Source organism: Anolis sagrei, chromosome 8 (assembly GCF_037176765.1).
Source record: "Anolis sagrei isolate rAnoSag1 chromosome 8, rAnoSag1.mat, whole genome shotgun sequence".
Taxonomy (NCBI): domain Eukaryota; kingdom Metazoa; phylum Chordata; class Lepidosauria; order Squamata; family Dactyloidae; genus Anolis; species Anolis sagrei.
This window is the reverse complement of record NC_090028.1, coordinates 2,407,501-2,432,648: the sequence shown is the minus strand read 5'-3', so window position 1 is coordinate 2,432,648 and position 25,148 is coordinate 2,407,501. Positions and strand designations below refer to the sequence as shown.

Genomic DNA, 25,148 nt, shown 5'->3' with positions numbered 1-25,148 from the left:
CCGGTTATTGATTTCAATTAAAGCGGGTTCTTGGCTTTCCTTGACATATTCTTCCAGGGCATCGTGTTTTTCTATTAATAATAATAATAATAATAATAATAATAATAATTTATTAAATCTGCAATTGCCAAGGCAGCAAAAGGCAGATTGTAGGTGAACTATAAATCACAGCAACTACAACTCCCAAATGACAACATCAATTTCTTTGAGTGGAGGGAAAGGTCTTCAAGGCCACTTAAGACAATGGAAGAAGAAGCTCATTTGCACAATCTGAAGAATGCACAGGACAGGTTGGAACAAGACGCTTGGCAAAACGTGTCGAGAACAAGTGTGAAACAATCCCCAAACACGCCGAAGCGGGGATTGAGATCCAATCCGTTGGCCCCAAAGGCCTCTTCGTTTTGGGCATGTTGGGACAATATGCAAATCGGGATTGGCTTTATGCAAAAAGTATGTGTTTCGGGAAACAAACCCAAGATCCCTGGACGTTGCCCGAGCTTGAAAGCTCTTGCTCCTTTCCCACTTCCCTCCTTTGTCCTCCGCTTCATTCACTTCTTCTCTTCACTCCTCCTTTCCTTCCTTCTGTCTTTCCTTCCTCCTTCCCTTCCTGCTCCCTTCTCTCTTCCTTCTCTTCCTTCCTTCCTTCCTTCCATCCTTCTCTCCTGCTTCCTTCTCTATTTCTTCCCCCTTCCCTTCTTCCTTCCTTCTCTTCATTCCTTCCTTCTTCCCTTCCCTACTTCCTTTTCCCTTCTATCCTCCTCTTCTCTTTCTCTTACTCCCTCTTTTCCTTCCTTCCTTCCTTCCTTCCCTCCCTCCCTCCCTCCCTCCCTCCCTCCCTCCCTCCTTCTTTCCTTATTCCTTTCCCTTCTTTCTCTTGCTCCCTTCCTTCCTCCTTCCTTCCCTCCTCCTTCCTTTTTTCTTTATGCTTTTCCTTCCTCCCTTCCTTTTTCCTTTCCCTTCTTTCTTTCACTTACTTCTCTCTCTCTTCCTCCTTCTTTCCTTCCCTTACTTCTCTCTCTTGCTCTCTTCTTTCCTTCTACCCTTACCTTCCTTCTTCCCTTCCCTCTCTTGCTCTCTTCCTTCCCTCCTCCTTTCCTTCCTTCTTCCTTTCAGCTTTTCCTTCCTCCTTTCCTTCCTTCTGTCTTTCCCTCCTCCTTTCCTTCTTTCCATCATTCTCTCCTGCTTCCTTCTCTATTTCTTCCCTCTTTCCCTTCCCTTCTTCTTTCTTCTCTTCATTCCTCCCTCCCTCCCTTGCTCCCTCCTTCCCTACTTTATTTTCCCTTCTTTCATCCCTTACTTCTCTTCCTCCTATCCTTCCTTGTTCCCTTCCCTTCTTTCCTTCCCTTACTTCTTTATCTTGCTCTCTTCCTTCCCTCCCTTCTTCTTCCCTTCTTTCTTCCTTTCCACTTTTCTTTCTTCCTTTCCTTCCTTCCTTTTTCCCTTCCCTTCCTGCTCCCTTCTCTCTTTCTTCTCTCCTTTCCTTCCATCCTTCTCTCCTGCTTCCTTCTCTATTTCTTCCCTCTTTCCCTTCTCTTCATTCCTCCCTTCCTTCTTCCCTTCCCTGCTTCTTTTTCCCTTCTTTCCTTCCCTTCTCTTTCTCTTCCTCCCTCCTCCTTTCCTTCCTTATTCTCTTCCCTTCTTTCCTTCCCTTCTTTCTCTTGCTCTCTTCCTTCCTCCTTCCTTCATTCCTCCTTTCATTCCTTCTTCCTTTATGCTTTTCCTTTCTCCCTTCCTTTTTCCTTTCCCTTCTTTCTTTCACTTACTTCTCTCTCTCTTCCTCCCTCCTTCTTTCCTTCCTTTCTCCCTTCCTTCCATCCATCCATCCATCCATCCATCCATCCTCCCTTCCCTTACTTCTCTCTCTTGCTCTCTTCCTTCCTTCTACCCTTACCTTCCTTTTTCCCTTCCCTTCTCTCTCTTGCTCTCTTCCTTCCCTCCTCCTTTCCTTCCTTCTTCCTTTCAGCTTTTCCTTCCTCCTTTCCTTCCTTCTGTCTTTCCCTCCCTCCCTCCCTCCCTCCCTCCCTTCTTTCCTGCTTCCTTCTCTCTTTATTTCTTTTCTTCCCTTCCCTTCTTCCTGCTCTTCCTCCCTCCCTCCCTCCTTCCCTACTTCCTTTTCCCTTCTTTCATCCCTTACTTCTCTTCCTCCTTTCCTTCCTTCATCCTTACTCTTTTCCTTCCTTGCTTATTCCCTTCCCTTCTTTCCTTCTCCTACTTCTTTCTCTTGCTCTCTTCCTTCCTTCCCTCCTTCTTGTTTTCCTTCTTCCTTTCCACTTTTCTTTCTTCCTTTCCTTTCCTTCCTTCCTTTTTCCTTTCCCTTCCCTTCTTCCTTCCTTCCTGCTCTTCATTCCTCCCTCCCTTCCTCCTTTCCTTCCCTACTTCCTTGTCCTTTCTTTCATCCCTTACTTCTCTTCCTCCTTCTTCCTTTTCTTCCTCTTTCCTGGTGGAATATAAATAAAGTAAATAATAATAATAATAATAATAATAGTAATAATAATACAGTATATTACAATATATATTATTATTAGTTTTTAAATTCAATTCCCTTGTGTCACATATCATCGTTTAGCCTCCTTGGATCCCTATGGGGAGAAAAGGCGGAATATAAATAAAGTAAATAACAACAACAACAGTCCTAGACGATTGGGAAGTGTTCGATGGGTGATTTTGTGATACGAAATCCAGCATATTGATCTCATTTGCTGTGGCATACTGTGTTTTTGTGTCAATAATAATAATAATAATAATAATACGGTATATTACAATATATATTATTATTAGTTTTTAAATTCTATTCCCTTGTGTCACATATCGTCGTTTAGCCTCCTTGGATCCCTATGGGGAGAAAAGGTGGAATAATAATAATAATACAGTATATTACAATATATATTATTATTAGTTCTTAAATTATATTCCCTTGTGTCACATATCATCGTTCAGCCTCCTTGGATCCCTATGTGGAGAAAAGGTAGAATATAAATAAAGTAAATAATAATAATAATAGTAATAGTAATAATAATAACAAGAACAAGAGTCCTAGACGCTTGGGAAGTGTTTTTGACTTGTGATTTTGTGATTTGCTGAGCATATAGATCTCATTTGCTGTGGCATACTGTGATTTGTGTCAGTAAAATAACAACAACAACAACAACAACAATAATAATATACATCCACAGTTCTAGACACTTGGGAAGTGTTTTCGACTTGTGATTTTGTAATACAAAATCCAGCATATAGATCTCATTTGCTGTGGCATACCGTGTTTGTGTGTCAGTAAAATAATAATAATAATAACAACAACAACAGTCCTAGATGCTTGGGAAGTGTTTGACTTGTGATTTTGTGATACGAAATCCAGCATATCGATCCCATTTGCTGTGGCATACTGTGTTTGTGTGTCAATAATAATAATAATACAGTATATTACAATATATTATTATTATTATTATTATTATTATTATTATTAGTTTTTAAATTCTATTCCCTTGTGTCACATATCATCGTTAGTCTCCTTGGATCCCTATGGGGAGAAAAGGCGGAATATAAATAAAGTAAATAATAATAATAATAATAATAATAATACGGTATATTACAATATATGTTATTATTAGTTTTATATTCAATTCCCTTGTGTCACATATTGTCGTTTAGCCTCCTTGGATCCCTATGGGGAGAAAAGGTGGAATAATAATAATAATAATAATAATAATACGGTATATTACAATATATATTATTATTAGTTTTTATATTCTATTCCTTTGTGTCACATATCATCGTTTAGCCTCCTTGGATCCCTTTGGGGAGAAAAGGCGGAATATAAATAAAAGTAAATAATAATAATAATAATAACAACAATAACAACAACAACAGTCCTAGACGCTTGGGAAGTGTTCGACTTGTGATTTTGTGATACAAAATCCAGCATATCGATCTCATTTGCTGTGCTATGCTGTGTTTTTGTGTCAATAATAATAATAATAATAATAATACGGTATATTACAATATATATTATTATTAGTTCTTAAATTCTATTCCCTTGTGTCACATATCATCGTTAGTCTCCTTGGATCCCTATGTGGAGAAAAGGAGGAATATAAATAAAGTAAATAATAATAATAATAATAATAATACGGTATATTGCAATATATATTATTATTAGTTTTTAAATTCTATTCCCTTGTGTCACATATCATCATTTAGCCTCCTTGGATCCCTTTGGGGAGAAAAGGCAGAATATAAATAAAGTAAATAATAATAATAATAATAATAATATGGTATATTACAATATATATTATTATTAGTTCTTAAATTATATTCCCTTGTGTTACATATCATCGTTAGTCTCCTTGGATCCCTATGGGGAGAAAAGGCGGAATGTAAATAAAGTAAATAATAATAATAATAATAATAATAATAATAATAATAATAACAACAACAACAACAACAGTCCTAGACACTTGGGAAGTGTTCGACTTGTGATTTTGTGATACGAAATCCAGCATATCGATCTCATTTGCTGTGCTATGCTGTGTTTTTGTGTCAATAATAATAATAATAATAATAATAATAATACGGTATATTACAATATATATTATTATTAGTTTTTAAGTTCTATTCCCTTGTGTCACATATCGTCATTTAGCCTCCTTGGATCCCTATGGGGAGAAAAGGTAGAATATAAATAAAGTAGACCTCACCTCTGAGGATGCTTGCCATAGATGGAGGCGAAACGTCAGGAGAAATGCCTCTAGAACATGGCCATATAGCCCGAAAAAACCCACAAGAACTGAGTGATTCCGGCCATGAAAGCCTTCGACAATACATAAATAAAGTAAATAATAATAATAATAGTAATAATAATAACAACAACAAGAGTCCTAGACGCTTGGGAAGTGTTCGACTTGTGATTTTGTGATTTGCTGAGCATATAGATCTCATTCGCTGTGGCATACTGTGTTTTTGTGTCAGTAAAATAACAACAACAACAACAACAACAATAATAATAATATACATCCACAGTTCTAGACACTTGGGAAGTGTTTTCGACTTGTGATTTTGTAATACAAAATCCAGCATATAGATCTCATTTGCTGTGGCATACCTTGTTTGTGTGTCAGTAAAATAATAATAATAATAACAACAACAACAGTCCTAGATGCTTGGGAAGTGTTCGACTTGTGATTTTGTGATACGAAATCCAGCATATCGATCCCATTTGCTGTGGCATACTGTGTTTGTGTGTCAATAATAATAATAATACAGTATATTACAATATATTATTATTATTATTATTATTATTTTATTATTATTATTATTATTAGTTTTTAAATGCTATTCCCTTGTGTCACATATTGTCGTTTAGCCTCCTTGGATCCCTATGGGGAGAAAAGGCAGAATATAAATAAAGTAAATAATAATAATAATAATAATAATAATAATACAGTATATTGCAATATATATTATTATTAGTTTTTAAATTCTATTCCCTTGTGTTACATATCATCGTTTAGCCTCCTTGGATCCCTATGGGGAGAAAAGGAGGAATATAAATAAAAGTAAATAATAATAATAACAGTAATAGTAATAATAATAACAACAACAAGAGTCCTAGACGCTTGGGAAGTGTTCGACTTGTGATTTTGTGATTTGCTGAGCATATAGATCTCATTCGCTGTGGCATACTGTGTTTTTGTGTCAGTAAAATAATAACAACAACAACAATAATAATAATAATAATAATATACATCCACAGTTCTAGACACTTGGGAAGTGTTTTCGACTTGTGATTTTGTGATACAAAATCCAGCATATAGATCTCATTTGCTGTGGCATACTGTGTTTGTGTGTCAATAATAATAATAATACAGTATATTACAATATATTATTATTATTATTATTATTATTATTATTATTATTATTATTAGTTTTTAAATGCTATTCCCTTGTGTCACATATTGTCGTTTAGCCTCCTTGGATCCCTATGGGGAGAAAAGGCAGAATATAAATAAAGTAAATAATAATAATAATAATAATACAGTATATTGCAATATATATTATTATTAGTTTTTAAATTCTATTCCCTTGTGTTACATATCATCGTTTAGCCTCCTTGGATCCCTATGGGGAGAAAAGGCGGAATATAAATAAAGTAAATAATAATAATAATAATAATAATACGGTATATTACAATATATGTTATTATTAGTTTTATATTCTATTCCCTTGTGTCACATATTGTTGTTTAGCCTCCTTGGATCCCTATGGGGAGAAAAGGTGGAATAATAATAATAATAATAATAATAATAATACGGTATATTACAATATATGTTATTATTAGTTTTATATTCTATTCCCTTGTGTCACATATTGTCGTTTAGCCTCCTTGGATCCCTATGGGGAGAAAAGGTGGAATAATAATAATAATAATAATAATACGGTATATTACAATATATATTATTATTAGTTTTTATATTCTATTCCTTTGTGTCACATATCATCGTTTAGCCTCCTTGGATCCCTTTGGGGAGAAAAGGCAGAATATAAATAAAGTAAATAATAATAATAATAATACGATATACTGCAATATATATTATTATTAGTTTTTATATTCTATTCCCTTGTGTCACATATTGTCGTTTAGCCTCCTTGGATCCCTATGGGGAGAAAAGGCGGAATATAAATAAAAGTAAATAATAATAATAATAATAATAACAACAATAACAACAACAACAGTCCTAGACGCTTGGGAAGTGTTAGACTTGTGATTTTGTGATACGAAATCCAGCATATAGATCTCATTTGCTGTGGCATACTGTGTTTTTGTGTCAATAATAATAATAATAATAATAATATGGTATATTACAATATATATTATTATTAGTTTTTACATTCTATTCCCTTGTGTCACATATCATCGTTTAGCCTCTTTGGATCCCTATGGGGAGAAAAGGTGGAATAATAATAATAATAATAATAATACAGTATATTACAATATATATTATTATTAGTTTTTAAGTTCTATTCCCTTGTGTCACATATCATCATTTAGCCTCCTTAGATCCCTATGGGGAGAAAAGGCAGAATATAAATAAAGTAAATAATAATAATACGGTATATTACAATATATATTATTATTAGTTCTTAAATTATATTCCCTTGTGTTACATATCATCGTTAGTCTCCTTGGATCCCTATGGGGAGAAAAGGCAGAATATAAATAAAGTAAATAATAATAATAATCATAGTAATAATAATAATAATAATAATTCATTTATTAGGGTCACTCTCAAAGGGGGAATGGGAGGGAAACCTTGCACTACGTCTCCCAATGCAATGCATACAACAGAAGCCAATCCTTGGCCATATTCAAGCCGATTCGGAGCCAAAGAGGTTTCCAAATTCCGTCCTAAATTCGAACTCTTTTGATTCTCGGAGGAAGGAAGGAATGCAGAGCCTTTCTGGCAAGGGATCCTCCCATTAAAAAAGCCAAAAAAAGGCCTGGGATTTGCTGAGTCAAAGGAAGGCAACACAGAGGAGCCTTTGTCTTGCTCCAAAATGCAAAATCCCAGGGAGGGATAAATATTTGTGCATCAGGCCAAGGGCTCCCCGAAACACAAGCAAATAAATCCAAGTCAAGGCAGGAAGGAAGAAAGAAAAGGGCAGGGTGCGTCTACACTGGGGAATTAACGTGGCTTGAGCTGTGATCGGGAACATTATTATTATTATTATTATTATTATTATTATTATTATTATTATTTTACTGACACAAAACCACAGTATGACACAGCTAACGATATCTATATGCTATTACTATTATTATTATTATTATTATTTTACTGATAAAAAAAACCACAGTATGACACAGCAAACGAGATCTATATGCTATTATTATTATTATTATTATTATTATTATTATTTTACTGACACAAAACCACAATATGACACAGCAAACAAGAGCTATATGCTATTATTATTATTATTATTATTTCTTATTATTATTCCTCACAGCTCAAGGGAAGTTACAGCAAAATCAAAGCACATAAATATTGCAAAAAATCTATAAATATATTATTATTACTAGCTTTGTTCTCAGGCGTGGCCTGGGCTGTGATCGGGAACATTATTATTATTATTATTATTATTATTATTATTATTATTATTATTATTTTACTGACACAAAACCACAGTATGACACAGCAAACGAGTTCTATCTGCTATTATTACTATTGTTGTTATTATTATTTCTTATTATTCGTCACAGCTCAAGGGAAGTTACAGCAAAATCAAAGCACATAAATATTGCAAAAATTCTATAAATATCTTCATATTACTTGCTTTGTTCTCTGGCGTTGCCTGGGTTATTTGTAAAAGTCTGTTTTGTAATTGTCCATAATGCATAAGGTTGTGTGTGAACTACAACTCCCATTCACCCCCAGAAACTCCATCAGTACTTGAAGTTTGTGATGTTGGGCAAGTTTGCTCTAGATGCGTTATCGGTGGGGTTACGTGTGCTCTCTGGCTGCAGTGTAAACTACAACTCCCACTATGGTGAGTCAGTCCCCTCAAACCCCTCCAGTAGGTTGAGTTAGTCATGGGGGTTCTGTGTGCCAAGTTTGGACCAGGTTCATCATCAGTGGAGGTCTGAGTTTCCCTGGTTGTGGGTGAACTAGAACTCCCAGAAAGGAAGGTCAGTTCCCCCCGAAACCCCTCTAGTAATCAAATTTTGGCCTATTAGATATCTGTGCCAAGTTTGGTCCAGATCCAATGGTGTTTGTGTTCACAGTGCTTTCTGGAAGTAGGTGAACTACAACTCCCACAAATCAAACTGATTTTCCCCAAAGACCTCCAGTATTATTTGCTGGTCGTGCGGGCTCTGTGTGCGAAGTTTCGTCCAATTTCCATCTTCGGTGGAGTTCAGAGTGCTCATTGATTACATGTGAACTATACATCCCAGTAACTCCAACTCCAAAATGTCCAGGCCAATTCCTCTCAAACCCCACCAGTATTCATATTTAGGCATATCGGGTATGCATGCCAAATTTGGTCCAGATCCATCATTGTTTACATTCATAATGTGCTCTGGATGTAGGTGAACTACAACTCCTATAAATCCCTTCAAAGATCTTCAGTATGTTTGTTAGTCATAGAGGTTCTGTGTGCAAAGTTAGTTCCAGTTCCATCATTGGTGGAGTTCTTAGATTACAGGTGAACTATACATCCCAGTGCCTACACCTCCTATAAATAATGACGAATTTTCCCCAAAGCTCTTGAGTATGTTGAGTTGCTGATCAATTCCTCTGTTTGCTGTGTGCCATAGAAAAGAATAGGAAAGGGTTAAGGGAGAGGCAGTGAGCGGGGTCATGCAAATTGTTGGTAGGGTCCAGGATGCTCTTTGTTTATATATTTATTTATTTATCGTGTCATCAGCAACCATACCATTGTATTACAATTCTAACAGAACACAACAAACACACAGATTAAAAAGAAAAAGAAAGAAAAAACACACAAAGTTTGCAAATTTGGTATTCTGGGTTTGAGCCTGCCACTTTTGGACTCTCGCTTGCTGAGGTGTTCCAGCGAGTGTCTCTGTAGATCTTAGAAAACTATTTCTTGATTTAAATCGTTGACATGCTGGCTGATACCCAAACAAGGGATGAGCTGGAGATGTCTCTGCCTTGGTCTTTCACTATTGGCTGCCACTTCCCGGCGGATGTCAGGTGGTGCAATACCGGCTCAGCAGTGTAATTTCTCCAGTGGTGTAGGGTGCAGACACCCCGTGATAATGCGGCACGTCTCATTAAGAGCCACATCCACTGTTTTAGTGTGGTGAGATGTGTTCCACACTGGGCATGCATACTCAGCAGCAGAGTAGCACAGCGCAAGGGCAGATGTCTTCACTGTGTCTGGTTGTGATCCCCAGGTTGTGCCAGTCAGCTTTCGTATGATATTGTTTCTAGCGCCCACTTTTTGCTTGATGTTCAGGCAGTGCTTCTTGTAGGTCAGAGCACGGTCCAGAGTGACTCCCAGGTATTTGGGTGCGCTGCAATGCTCCAGTGGGATTCCTTCCCAGGTAATGATCCTCAGAGCTCGGGATGCTTCTCTGTTCTTAAGGTGAAAGGCACATGTCTGTGTTTTAGATGGATTCGGGATCAGTTGGTTTTCCCTGTCATAGGCAGTGAGAGCACCTAGAGCTTTGGAGAGCTTCTGTTCTACCATCTCAAAGCTCCCTGCTTGATATATAGATGAACTGTAATGAACTATAGATGAACTATAAATCCCAGGAACTACAACGTCCAAATGTCAAATGTATTTTCCCCAAACCCCACATTTGGGCATATTGAGAATTTGTGCCAAGTTTGGTCCAGATCCATCATTGTTTGATTCCACAGTGCTCTCTGGATGTAGGTGAACTACAACTTCCAAAACTCAAGGTCAATGCCCACCAAGCCCTTCCAGTATTTTCCTCTTGGGAGTTCTGTGTGCCAAGTTTGATTCAATTCCATCGTTGGTGGAGGTCAGAATGCTCTTTGATTGTAGGTGAACTATAAATCCCAGCAATTACAACTCTCACAGGATAAAAATCAATACCCTCCTCCAATCCCACCAGTATTCAAATTTGGGTGTATTGGGTATTTGTGCCAAATTTGGTCTGGTATGAAAATACATCCCGCATATCAGATATAAATAATAATAATAATAATAATAATAATCTTCTACTACTGCTGCTGCTGCTGCTGCTACCACCGCTATTTAAATAAAAATGCAATGTTAATGTATTGTCGAAGGCTTTCATGGCCGGAATCACTGGGTTGTTGTAGGTTTTTTCGGGCTATATGGCCATGTTCTAGAGGCATTTTCTCCTGACATTTCGCCTACACCTATGGCAAGCATCCTCAGAGGTAGTGAGGTCTGTTGGAACTAGAAAAAAGGGTTTATATCTCTGTGGAAAGACCATGGTGGGACAAAGGACTCTTGTCTGCTGGAGCTCGGTGTGAATGTTTCAGCTGACCACCTTGATTAGCATATAATGGCCTGACAGTGCCTGGAGCAATCTTTTGTTGAGAGGTGATTATAATACAAAATAGAAAACAATACAAAAAATAAACGACCAGGGTGGGACAAAGGACTCTTGTCTGCTGGAGCTAGGTGTGAATGTTTCAACTGACCACCTTGATTAATAAACTTTATTTATACTCCGCCTCCATCCCCCCAAGTAGACTCGGGGTGGCTTACATAAGGCCACACCCATCAAATACAGTAAACACGATATAAACACAAAGAACACAACAGATGATCAAAAAATAAATTACATAAAATGTAAAAACCATATTTGCATTACTATTCATAACAGCAAGAAAATGACAGTTATGAAGTAGCAATGAAAATAATTTTATGGTTGGGGGGGGGTCACCATAACATGAGGAAGCGTATTAAGGGGTCGTGGCATTAGGAAGGTTGAGAACCAATGTTCTAAAGACTTTGTATAGGAAAACCCATAGGGCCTCTCATCCGAGGCACCCCGGCTTCCCATTGGTTTTTCAATGAATCTGTCTCCAAGTCTCAATCCATTCAACCTAGTTTGCGGCAGCCACAAAAACGAAGTTTCTGGAGTATAATAGTGACATTCACAGTAAGGACGGCACCATTAAACACTTTCAAACCAGGAACAGAACTTCCCTCCCCCCCAAATTTTGTTACCCAGCGTAATTGCATTCAATAAATAGCGCAATCCCATAGAGTGGCCCCTCCTCCCCTTCCCCTTATCTCTCCCCTTTTAGGTCTAGACGGCTTTTATGGCCCTTGACGCCTTGCCGGAAAAATGCTAGAAATGTCTGGATTGCGGAGTCTGGAAACCCTTTTTTGCAATTTCCTAAACTTTGGGGTCCTTTTGCGTACTTGGGACTGCAATTCCCAGTTTCCAGCATATTTATTTACCCCTATTGTTATTATTTTTTTTCCTTCTCTAGGTATTTGCGTCAAGTGCGGGAAAGGCGTCTATGGGGCCAGCCAGGCCTGCCAAGCCATGGGGAACCTCTACCACACCAATTGCTTCACTTGCAGCTCCTGCGGTAAGTCCAGAATACTACTACTACTACTACTATTATTATTATTATTATTATTATTATTATTATGACCTAGTGTTGTTGTGCTAAGCTTTTGTATCTGGTTTGGGGTTTAGTCTGAACTTTAAAAGGCCGAACCTGTTTGCAAAAGAGACCTGTAGTAAGTCCATAATGAAAATATTCTTATTATCGTTGTTATTGTTGTATTATTATTGTTATTATTATTACCTGATGTTGTTGTGCTAAGCTTTTGTATCTGGTTTGGGGTTAAGTCTGAACTTTAAAAGGCCGAACCTGTTTGCAAAGGAGACCTGTAGTAAGTCCATAATGAAAATATTCTTATTATCGTTGTTATTGTATTATTATTATTATTATTATTATTATTATTATTATGACCTGGCGTTGTTGTGCTAAGCTTTTGTATCTGGTTTGGGGTTTAGTCTGAACTTTAAAAGGCCGAACCTGTTTGCAAAAGAGACCTGTAGTAAGTCCATAATGAAAATATTCTTATTATCGTTGTTATTGTTGTATTATTATTGTTATTATTATTACCTGATGTTGTTGTGCTAAGTTTTGTATCTGGTTTGGAGTTTAGTCTGAACTTTAAAAGGCCGAACCTGTTTGCAAAGGAGACCTGTAGTAAGTCCATAATGAAAATATTCTTATTATCATTGTTATTGTATTATTATTATTATTATTATTATTATTATTATTATTATTATTATGACCTGGTGTTGTTGTGCTAAGCTTTTGTATCTGGTTTGGGGTTTAGTCTGAACTTTAAAAGGCTGAACCTGTTTGCAAGAGACTGCAGAAAGTCCATAATGAAAGTATTATTATTATCGCTGTTATTGTTGTATTATTATTATTATTATTATTATTATTATTATTATTATTATTATTATGACCTGGTGTTGTTGTGCTAAGCTTCTGAATCTGGTTTGGGGTTTAGTCTGAACTTTAAAAGGCCAAACCTGATTGCAAAAGAGACCTGCAGTAAGTCCATAATGAAAGTATTATTATTATCGTTGTTATTGTATTATTATTATTATTATTATTATGACTTGGTATTGTTGTGATAAGCTTTTGTATCTGGTTTGGGGTTTTAGTCTGAACTTTAAAAGGCTGAACCTGCTTGCAAGAGACTGCAGAAAGTCCATAATGAAAGTATTTTGTTACTGTTGTTATTGTATTATTATTATTATTATTATTATTATTATTATTATTATTATTATTATTATGACCTGGTGTTGTTGTGCTAAGCCTTTGTATCTGGTCTGGGGTTTAGTCTGAACTTTAAAAGGTCGAACCTATTTGCAAAAGAGACCTGTGGAAAGTCCATAATTAAAGAAGTGTTGTTGTTGTTGTCGTCGTCGTCGTCGTCGTCGTCATCTTCTCCCCTGCAAATCCATGCTTTTGCTCAACTTCTGGCATATCTTGGGGTGCATTCGTTGCATTTGTTAATTCATATTGATTGCAAACAGATGCAATGATTTGCATCTTGGTTTGGGGTTCGGTCTGGACTTTAAAATGCCGAACCTGTTTGCAGAAGAGACCTGCGATAAATCCATATTATTATTATTATTATTATTATTATTATTATTATTATTATTATTAGAAGCACAAGAAGATCAGTTCACAGCAGACACTCTGCTGGCTGTTGAATTGGATTATTATTATTATTATTATTATTATTATTATTATTATTATTATTATTCTCCCTTGCAAATCCTTGCTTTTCTTGACTTCTGGCGTCTCTTGGGGTGCAAACATTGGCTTTGTTAATTTGCATTGATTGCAAACTAAGTGCAATGGTTTGCATCTATTATTATTATTATTATTATTCTCCCTTGCAAATCCTTGCTTTTGCTCAACTTCTGGCATCTCTTGGGGTGCAACCATTGGCTTTGTTAATTCGCATGGATTGCAAACTAAGTGCAATGGTTTGCATCTTGACTTGGGGTTCAGTCTGGACTTTAAAATGCCGAACCTGTTTGCAAAAGAGACCTGTGATAAATCCATATTATTATTATTATTATTATTATTATTATTATTATTATTCTCCCTTGCAAATCCTTGCTTTTCTCGACTTCTGGCATCTCTTGGGGTGCAACCATTGGCTTTGTTAATTCGCATTGATTGCAAACTAAGTGCAATGGTTTGCATCTTAATTTGGGGTTCAGTCTGGACTTTAAAATGCCGAACGTGTTTGCAGAAGAGACCTGTCGTCAATGCATATTAAGTATTATTATTATTATTACTATTATTATTATTCTCCCTTGCAAATCCTTGCTTTTGCTCGACTTCTGGCATTTCTTGGGGTGCAAACATTGGCTTTGTTAATTCACATCGATTGCAAACCAGGTGCAAAAGAGACATAAGGTTTTGCATTCTAATGGTGTGTTTAATTATGTTATTATGATGAAGAGAGGCAGGGAACAAATTGCATTATTTAGTGTCTGGATATCTTAGTTTTGTGTCTTGTATTGTTGGAAAAGGCATTGAGAGGCACCTTCATATTTGCATCCCATCTTCCTAAAAGCTTGGAGAGGAAGAGAAGCCGAGGCCTTTTCTCCCAAAGGGCTCATTTTCCATGGTTTTCCATGGCCGAAATCATGTATTTTTGAAACATTCCTGGGATGCTTTTAAAATATATATATCTAGCAGTTGTGGGAAAGGAGGATCAGAGGGACCGTCCGCTTTGGCAGGAGTCCTATCCAAACAAGCCTTCCTTCCTTCCTGTAATTTGAGAAAATTCCCAGAAAACGTACCCAATCAATGGGATTTGCTCCCACATAAACTCTCCTTTCTCCCTCATTTATTTTATGTGGCTTTCCTTCCCAAACAAGGCTGCTTTGGGGACAGTTAGCGGCCATTGAGTTTGCAGATGGAAAAGGCAGGGGCCTTTCCCCATTTTATTTTGCCTTGTGCAAACTTTCTTCCAGATTTATTGTTTTGTGCCCAGCGGGAAGCCGGGGTGCCTCAGCTGAGAGGCCCTAAGGATTTCCCTATGTATTTATTTATCGTGTCATCAGCAACCAGACATTTGTATTACATTTTTAACCAAAACAAACAAATAAACAGACAGACAAAATGAAGAATTTGCAAGCTTGGTAGCTGGTTAAATGTCCTTTGACCAGTATCTGGCCACTTGGATTGCCTCTGGTGTTGCCGCAAGAAGGTCCTCCATGGTGCCTGTGGCAGGGCTCAGGGTGCATTGCAGCAGGTGGTCAGTGGTTTGCTCTTCTCCACACTCGCATATTGTGGATTCCACTTTGTGGCCCCATTTCTTGAGGTTGGCTCTGCATCTCGTGGTGCCCGAGCGCAGTCTGTTCAGCGCCTTCCAAGTCGCCCAGTCCTCTGTGTGCCCAGGGGGGAGTCTCCCATTTGGTATTCCGGGTTTGAGCCTGCCACTTTTGGACTCTCGCTTGCTGGGTGTCCCAGCGAATGTCTCTGTAGATCTTGGAAAACTATTTCTAGATTTAAGTCGTTGACGTGCTGGCTGATACCCAAACAGGGGATGAGCTGGAGATGTCTCTGCCTTGGTCCTTTCACTATTGGCTGCTCCTTCCCGGCGGATGTCAGGTGGTGCAATACCGATCAGACAGTGTAATTTCACCAGTGGTGTAGGGCACAGACACCCGTGATAATGCGGCATGTCTCATTCAGAGCCACATCCACTGTTTTAGCATGGTAAGATGTGTTCCACACTGGGCATGCATACTCAGCAGCAGAGTAGCATAGCGCAAGGGCAGATGTCTTCACTGTGTCTGGTTGTGATCCCCAGGTTGTGCCAGTCAGCTTTTGTATGATATTGTTTCTAGCACCCACTTTTTGCTTGATGTTCAGGCAGTGCTTCTTGTAGGTCGGAGCATGGTCCAGAGTGACTCCTCCCAGGTATGTGGGTGCGCTGCAATGCTCCAGTGGGATTCCTTCCCAGGTGGTAATCCTCAGAGCTTGGGATGCTTGTCTGTTCTTAAGGTGAAAGGCACATGTCTGTGTTTTAGATGGATTAGGGATCAGCTGGTTTTCCCTGTAGTAGGTAGTAAGAGCACCTAGAGCTTCTGAGAGCTTCTGTTCAACCATCTCAAAGCTCCCTGCTTGAGAGGTGATGGCACGATCATCAGCATAGATGAAGCACTCTGTCCCTTTCTTTCTTTCTTTCTTTCTTACTTTCTTTCTTTCTTTCTTTCTTTCCTTCTTTCCGTCTTTCTTTCTTCCTTGCTTTCTTTTCTTCCTTTCTCCATTCTTTCTCTCCTCTTTTTTTCTTTCCTTCCTTCCCTCTTCCTTCCTTCCTTCCTTCCTTCCTTCCTTTTCTTCCTTTCTTCCTTTCTCTCTTCTTTTTTTTCCTTCCTTCCTTCCTTTATTTTATTTTATTCCTTTCTTCCTTTCTCTCTTCTTTCTTTCTTTTTTCTTCCTTCCTTCCTTCCTTCCTTCCTTCCTTCCTTCCTTCCTTCCTTCCTTCCTTCCTTCCTTGCTTTTCTTTCTTTTTTCTTTCTTTCCTTCCTTCCTTGTTCCTTCCTTTATTTTCTTCCTTTTTCCTTTCTTCCATTCTCTCTTCTTTCTTTTTTTCTTTCCTTCCTTCTTCCTTTCTTCCCTCTTTCTTTCTTTCTTTCTTTCTTCCCCCCTTCCTTCCTTGCTTGCTTGCTTGCTTGCTTGCTTGCTTGCTTTTCTTCCTTTCTCCTTTCTTTCTTTATCTCTTCTTTCTTGCTTGCTTGCTTTTCTTCCTTTCTCTCTTATTTTTTTTCTTGCTTTCTTCCTTGCTTTGTTTTCTTCCTTCCTTCCTTCCTTCCTTCCTTTCTCTCTTCTTTCTTTTGCTGCCTTTCTCCTGACAACGAGACTTGAGGTGATTGTCTGGGGGGAAAAAAAACTTTGGAAGTTAGGCGAAAAACATGATAATAAAGAAATGGAAACACAATTAGGATAATGATAATAATGATGATGATGATGCGAATCCTGTAGGGCTGCCTGTGTGGCCGTCTTCCTCTGAGGCTGAGAGAGTGTCACTTCTCCTCGCTTTCTATGACAAGACTGAGACCAGCATTTCGGGCCTTGTGGGTGATGCGCTGAAAGAGAGGAATGCGCTCCTCCTCCTCCTCCTCGGTGTTTGTCTAATAACTTCTCCTCCAGACCTTCCTTCTCGTTTTTTCTTCCCAAACAAAAGGGCTTTTCAGTTTCCGCTGCTCTTGTCAAGGGAATGCCTGCAGCGCCATTAAAACACACACAAGAGAGGCAAGAATGTGCGTGTGTGTTTGTGCAAACCCAGTGGCACCGACAACATTGCAATAGCAAAGCATGCATCCTTGGAACATGGAGGGCTTGCCGCATTTTGCAGGTTGCAAACCCACCTTGCAAAAGAAATAATAATAATAATAATAATAATAATAATAGGAAAGCTGCACACATTAAGCCGGCATTGCAGTAAACATTTGGATTTGAATAGGCAAATATTGCAAGGGCCTTTTTGGCATGGATTCCTTTTCTCTTTCTTTCTTTCTTTCTCTCGTTCCTCCCTTTTCTGGAGCTGAGCCGCCCCATTCATTGACCAGTCTGGATTACTAGCAAAAGAATATTGGGTTTTATTGGGGGAATTATTGGCCTTTTTATTTGCAGGACTGCATTTTCAAACTTAGGAAAACGAAGGTTTCCCCCTTTTCTTTCTTTTCAGTTACTTCTAGCAATCTCCAGTTTGGAATAGTCGTGTTTAACATACACATGCATGTGTGCGTGTGTGTGTGTGTGCGCGTGTGTGTGTGTATAGATAGATAGATAGATAGATAGATAGATAGATAGATAGATATTGTGCTAGCTGTACCTGTCATGCGTTGTTGAATTGGATCCCACATCGGACACTTCCCAAATGTCTAAGATTGTGTGATGTATCGGCGAATAATGCATGCAGATCCCAGTAGGGTGGCCTTCTGCAGATGGTAATTCTGTCAGCGCCGATTGTGTTTAAGTGCAGGCCAAGGTCTTGAGGCACTGCACCCAGTGTGCCGATCACCACTGGGACCCCCTTGACTGGCTTGCGTCAGAGTCTTTGCAGTTCGATCTTTAAATCCTCATATTGTGTCAGCTTTTTCAGATGTTTCTCTGCAATCCTGCTGTCACCTGGGATTGCGACATTGATAATCCATATTTCTATGATGATGAGGTTGGGAGTATTGTGCTCCAAAACTCTGAATCCAGAAGTCCCAGAGGAGTTTGGCATGTTCATTCTCTGTAACTTTTTCCGGCTTGTGGTCCCACCAGTTCTTTGTCTCAGGCAGATGGGATTTGTGGCACAAGTTCCAATGGATTATCTGAGCAACGGTGTTGTGCCTCTGCTTGGAGTCTGTCCGTGATCTTCTTGCAGCAGCTCAGGATGGGATCTATTGTTTCATCTGCTTCCTTGCAGAGTCTACACTTGGGATCTGTCCTTGACTTTTCATATTATTATTACTTACTTTACTTACTTAGGCAATGCCTCATAGTCCGAGGATGATGGTCCTCCAAGTTCGATGTCCTGGGTGTGGGTTCGTAGGTGACTGTGGAGCCCTATTCTTGACCTTCATCTTGTCCCACAGTGAGGACTGGTTTCCAGGTGGGAGGCGGTCTTGGTCAGGGTTGGCTTGATGTGCCTTCCTCTTGGCACATTTCTCTCTTTCACCCTCCATTCGTGCCTCTTCAAATTCTGCAGCACTGCTGGTCACAGCTGACCTCCAGCTGGAGCACTCAAGGGTCAGGGCTTCCCAGTTCTCAGTGTCTATGCCAGAGTTTTTAAGGTTGGCTTTGAGCCGTTTTCCGTTCTTGAATTCAGAGTAGAGCAACTGCTTTGGGAGACAGTGGTCGGGCATCCGGACAATGTGGCTGGTCCAGCGGAGTTGATGGTGGAGGACCATCGCTTCAACGCTGGTGGTCTTTGCTTCTTCCAGCACGCTTATTATTATTATTATTATTATTGGCACAAACGTACAGTGTGTCACAGCAAACGAGATCTCTTTGCTGGATTTCGTATCACAAAATCGCAAGTCGAACCCTTCCCAAGCGTCTAGGACTGTGTGATGTATTTTCGAATGATGCGCGCAGATCCAAGTCAGGTGGAGTTTTGCAGTTGACAGATCGGGATTTTGTTGATGTTTATTGTTTCCTGTTGGGGTTCAGCCTGCGTGTGAACCTGAACCTGATTCTCTGATTGTACTTCCTGATGCTAATGAAAATGTATTTTTCCCTGATGGTAATGAAAATGTTGATTCTGAGGTCAGTGGCTTGGAAAGTGAAACTATACATTCTGATGAGAATGTTGCAGAGCCAAACGGTGATCGCTCTTGGCACCTGGAGTTGGCACCTGGCTTCCTTAATGAGGGTAGAAAAGGACAGATTTGGAAAAACAGGAGTGAATCGCAGAGTCTGCGAAGGTCAAGCAGATTAAGGGAGAAGGAAACACAGGCTTCAAAGCCTGGAGGCGTGTCACGAAACAACTTCTTCAGTTTTAAGTGCCTCTCGCCGGGTTGTCTCGTTAGATCAGGCATCGTTTAGACTGAGGCATTACTTTGGCAGATTTCCCGTTTCCCATGGCCTACATCCCAAGAGGCTTCTAGTGCTCCAAGTACGGTTAGTGAATTGCTAACAGGTTCCAGGTTTTTACAGTGTTGCTTTTGGATTTTGGACCTAGTTCATGGATATTCTTGACTGCTGAATTTTACTGTGGCTTTTTGACTTTGCATTTTCTTCTATATTTATTTATTTATTCATTTCGGGTGCTTTTACCCCGCCCTTCTCAACCCCCGAAGGAGGACTCAGGGCGGCTTACAAAAAAGGCACAATTCGATGCTTATACAAATTACACATAATATACAAAACATTGTTAAAAGCAGTTATCACAGTTAAAACAATCAAACAACCAGTACATAACACATCATATAAAACATCATATAAAACCATTCTCGTGATCAGCATTTCGTTTTCCAGAGTTCCATAGATCTAATCCATTAATCGTTTCCTAGTCATCGTCAAAGTTCTTCTTTATCTGCCCAATTGTCCGAATTCCTGGTCCCAAATCCATGTTTTTAGTTTTTTCCTAAAGGAAAGGAGCGATGTTGCACATCTAATTTCCCTGGGGAGTGAATTCCACAGGTGGGGGGCCGCCACCGAGAAGGCCCTGCTCCTTGTCCCCATCAATCTCACTTGTGATAGAGTCGGGGTCGAGAGCAGGGCCTCCCCAGCGGATCTTAAGTTCCGGAGTGGGACGTAGAGGGAGATCCGTTCGGACAGATACACTGGGCCAGAACTGTATAGGGTTTTGTAAGTCAACACCAGCACTTTGAATTGTGCTTGGAACTGGATCGGCAGCCAGTGGAGCTGACACAACAGGGGGGTGGTATGCTCCCTGTATGTTTTTTCCCACAGTCAAGTGTGGTGGATTGTTATCTTATGGTCTCGTTTCCTACTCTGGGTTGCAACATTTCCAAATGCCGGCTGAGATCTTTTGGGACGGCACCCAATGCGCCAATGACCACCGGGGACCACCTGGACTGGTTGATGCCAGAGCCTTTGCAGTTCAATTTTGAGGTCTTGATAGCGGCTACCTGGTATGGTATAATAATAATAATAATAATAATAATAATAATAATAATAATAATAATAATAATAGTTGTTGTTGTTGTTGTTGTTCATTCATTCAGTCGTCTCCGACTCTTCGTGACCTCATGGACCAGCCCATGCCAGAGCTCCCTGTCGGCCGTCACCACCCCCAGCTCCTTCAAGGCTGTAAACCGGGCTGAGTCCCTCAACGAGGTTGAGAAGCTCGGTATACAAAACTGTGAAATAAATAAAGGTCAGTCCAGTCACTTCAAGGATGCCATTCACCCATCTTGCCCTTGGTCGGCCCCTCTTCCTTTTGCCTTCCACTTTCCCCAGCATTGTTCCCTTCTCTAGGCTTTGCTGTCTCCTCATGATGTGGCCAAAGGACTTCCAATTTGTCTCTAGTCTCCTTCCCTCCAGTGAGCAGTTGGGCTTTCTTTCCTGGAGGATGGACTGGTTGGATCTTCTCGCAGTCCAAGGCACTCTCAGCACTTTCCTCCAACACCACAGCTCAAGAGCATCTCTCTTCCTTCACTCAGCCTTCCCTCAGGTCCAGCTCTCACATCCGTAGGTGACTACAAGGAAGACCATGGCTTTGACTAGGCAATGGATCTTGGTTGCCAGTCTGATGTCTCTGCTCTTTACTCTTTTATCGAGACTGGACATTGCTCTCCTCCCAAGAAGGAAGCGTCTCCTGATTTCCTGGCCACAGTCTGCATCTGCAGTAATCTTTGCACCTAGAAATACAAACCCTGTCACGGCCTCCACGTTTTCTCCCTCTATTTTCCAGTTGTCAATCATTCTTGTTGCCATAATCTTGGTTTTTTTGATGTTTAGCTGCAACCCGGCTTTTGCGCTTTCTTCTTTCACCTTGATTAGAAGGCTCCTCAGCTCCTCCTCGCTTTCGGCCATCAGAGTGGTGTCATCTGCATATCTGAGGTTGTTAATGTTTCTCCCAGCCATTTTCACCCCAGCTTTGCATTCATGAAGCCCCGCGCATCCTCGCATGATGTGTTCTGCATACAAGTTAAAGAGGTTGGGTGAGAGGATGCAGCCTTGCCGGACGCCTTTCCCAATCTTGAACCCGTCTGTTGACTGTTGGTCCTTGGTCCTTGTACAGATTCCTCAGGGGAGAGGGAAGGGGGCTTGGAATGCCCATCCCACCAAGAACTTGCCACAATTTATGATGATCCACACAGTCAAAGGCTTTAGAAGAGTCAATGAAGCAGAAGTAGATGTTTTTCTGAAACTCCCTGCCTTTCTCCATTATCCAGTGGATATTGGCAATCTGGTCTCTTGTTCCTCTGCCTTTTCTAATTATATTATTATTATTATTATTATTATTATTATTATTATTATTATTATTATTATTATAGTGTACATGCAGAGTGGATTCCCTGCTCTGGAGGCCGATGGATGGACCATGCTTTAAAACCCCCTTCGATGAGCAACTTGCTGCCTTATTAAAAACGTTACAAACGAACTTCAGTTTCCTGTCCACTTTTGTCCCGAAGGGATCGAGGAGCACTTTGCGTTGCTTTCCCACACTCCGGATATAGATGTCCCATACGACTCGTATTGCGAAGCCTGGCTGAGGTTAAGGTTAGGGGGCACCCATCCAAAATATGAAATAAAAATTATACATACAGAAAGAGATAATACTCTTCGTCCTGCCTTTGTCTGGCGCATTCCTGGGCAGGAGAGGCTCTTTGAAACCAAACCAGCCGGGCAAGATCTCCATGCCAGGGAATGCGCCCAGGTGCAAACCACAGAAGGAGGAAGGAAGGAAGGAAAGGAGGGAGGGAGGCTGGCATTTGGGGCTAAAGAGGATATATAGGCTGGGGAATTTTTGCATTAAAGCTAGTTTGCTTCCTAGCAGGCTAAACGTCAACGTTTCTCAATGAGCAAAGGTTCCTAGCAAAGTCTCAGGCAAGAGCACCTAAAGCTTCGGAGAGCTTCTCTTCAACCACTCCAAATTTATTTATTTATTTATTAGATGCACTTATTGACCGCCATTCTCAGCCCTTACGGGCGACTCATGGCGGTGTACAGTACACATAAAAAGACAGTTACAGAGGCCAGTATCAACAACATATGACTATACAACAAATACAAACTACATAAAAATCCGCTTCGTCTCTTAGTAGAATCATAGCCAGTCTCATTTTCCTTATACCATTCCAGTTCTCATTACCGTAATGTTGTTGCTTAGCACTTAATTAAATGCCCTCTCGAACAGCCAGGTCTGGGAGGGCGCCTGTCACTTGAGCGGTAATGGCATGATCGTCAGCATAGATGAAACTCTCTGTCCTTCTGACTGTGGCTGGCCATTTGTGTAGATGTTAAACATTGATTGAGCAAGCTGGTTTTCCCTGTAATAGGCAGTAAGAGCACCTAGAGCTTTGGAGAGCTTCTCTTCAACCACTCCAAATCTCCCCGCTTGAGCGGTGATGGCACGATCGTCAGCATAGATGAAACTCTCTGTCCTTCTGGCAGTGGCTGGTCATTTGTGTAAATGTTAAACATGGATGGTACAAGCTGTTTTTCCCTGTAATAGGCAGTAAGAGCACCTGGAGCTTTGGAGAACTTCTCTTCAACCACTCCAAATCTCCCCACTTGAGCGGTGATGGCACAATCGTCAGCATAGATGAAACTCTCTGTCCTACTGACTGTGGCTGGCCATTTGTGTAGATGTTAAACATTGATTGAGCAAGCTGGTTTTCCCTGTAATAGGCAGTAAGGGCACCTAGAGCTTTGGAGAGCTTCTCTTCAACCACTCCAAATCTCCCCACTTGAGCGGTGATGGCACAATCGTCAGCATAGATGAAAACTCTCTGTCCTTCTGACTGTGGCTGGCCATTTGTGTAGATGTTAAACATTGATTGAGCAAGCTGGTTTTCCCTGTAATAGGCAGTAAGACCACCTAGAGCTTTGGAGAGCTTCTCTTCAAATCTCCCCGCTTGAGTGGTGATGGCATGATCGTCAGCATAGATGAAACTCTGTCCTTCTGGCAGTGGCTGGTCATTTGTGTAAATGTTAAACATTGATTGAGCAAGCTGGTTTTCCCTGTAATAGGCAGTAAGGGCATCTAGAGCTTTGGAGAGCTTCTCTTCAACCACTCCAAATCTCCCCGCTTGAGCGGTGATGGCACAATCGTCAGCATAGATGAAACTCTCTGTTCCTTCTGACAGTGGCTGGTCATTTGTGTAAATGTTAAACATGGATGGTGCAAGCTGGTTTTCCCTGTAATAGGCAGTAAGGGCACCTAGAGCTTTGGAGAGCTTCTCTTCAACCACTCCAAATCTCCCCGCTTGAGCGGTGATGGCACAATCGTCAGCATAGATGAAACTCTCTGTCCTTCTGACTGTGGCTGGCCATTTGTGTAGATGTTAAACATTGATGGAGCAAGCTGGTTTTCCCTGTAATAGGCAGTAAGGGCACCTAGAGCTTTGGAGAGCTTCTCTTCAACCACTCCAGATCTCCCTGCTTGAGTGGTGATCGCACAATCGTCAGCATAGATGAAACTCTCTGTCCCTTCTGGCAGTGGCTGGTCATTTGTGTGAATGTTAAACGTTGATGGCGCAAGCACATTCCCCTGAGGCACCTGCTTCTCTGTTTTCTCCATCTGTTTCTCTGACCCTGAAACTCAACAAAAAAGCTCCTGTTTTGTAGCAGATTTCCATATTCTACATGCTGAGTCAGGTTCCGCACTTGTGGTGTGAAATAAACCATATCGAAATCAATCCAAAAAGGGCAGTTTAAATCCATAGCTCAGAATGGGTTGCAAATGTGGTTGGAAACAACACAACAGCCTTGCAGAGTAGGCCAGGAGCAAGATCTGAATGCTGGGACTGAATCAGGAATTACATTTTGCAAATCGTTTATAGATTTTGTGAGGTTTTTCTCGTTTCCCTGGGAAAGCCTCGGCTCCCGTTGACCTCCCCCTCCCTTTGATAATCATTAATCCTCCTCTTTCTCCCTCGTTTGACATCTGTTTAAATGCCACGGCCTTCTCCTCCAGCCTTTTCCTTGATCCAAAGCCAGCGCCTCTGCTCGGGTTGATTATTAATCATATTATCATTATTATTGTTATTATTCAGTGTATGATAGGCTCCATTTAGTCTAAGGAAGGTTTGCTTTTGGAGCTGGTTATGTGTAATTTTTGGTATTATTGGTATTATTATCATCGGTATCAGTATTGTTATTATCAATATTATTATTGCCTTTACCATTATTATTATCAGTATTATCTAGTTATTATCACCATTTTATTATCATTTTTACCATTATTATTATTATTATTATTATTATTATTTTACTGACATAAAAAGCACAGTATGTCACAGCAAACGAGATCTATATGCTGGATTTCGTATTATTATCATTTTGTATTATTATCATCATTTTGTATTATTATTATTATTTTTGTTATTATTATTTCGTATTACTCTTGCCATTATCATTATCAGTATTATCTAGTTATCGTCATCATATTTTTATTATCATTTTTACCATTATAATTATAAT

General features: G+C 39.8%; 1 protein-coding gene across 2 annotated transcripts in view; it reads left to right on the top strand.

Moving 5' to 3' along the window:
* WTIP (WT1 interacting protein) overlaps nucleotides 1-25,148 on the top strand; it is a 63,944-nt gene that overhangs the window by 22,976 nt on the left and 15,820 nt on the right. For both annotated transcript variants that reach the window (XM_067470954.1, XM_067470955.1), the window contains exon 3: nucleotides 11,964-12,065. In XM_067470954.1, the coding sequence (XP_067327055.1) occupies nucleotides 11,964-12,065 (102 nt within the window). The remainder of the gene's footprint in view (nucleotides 1-11,963; nucleotides 12,066-25,148) is intronic.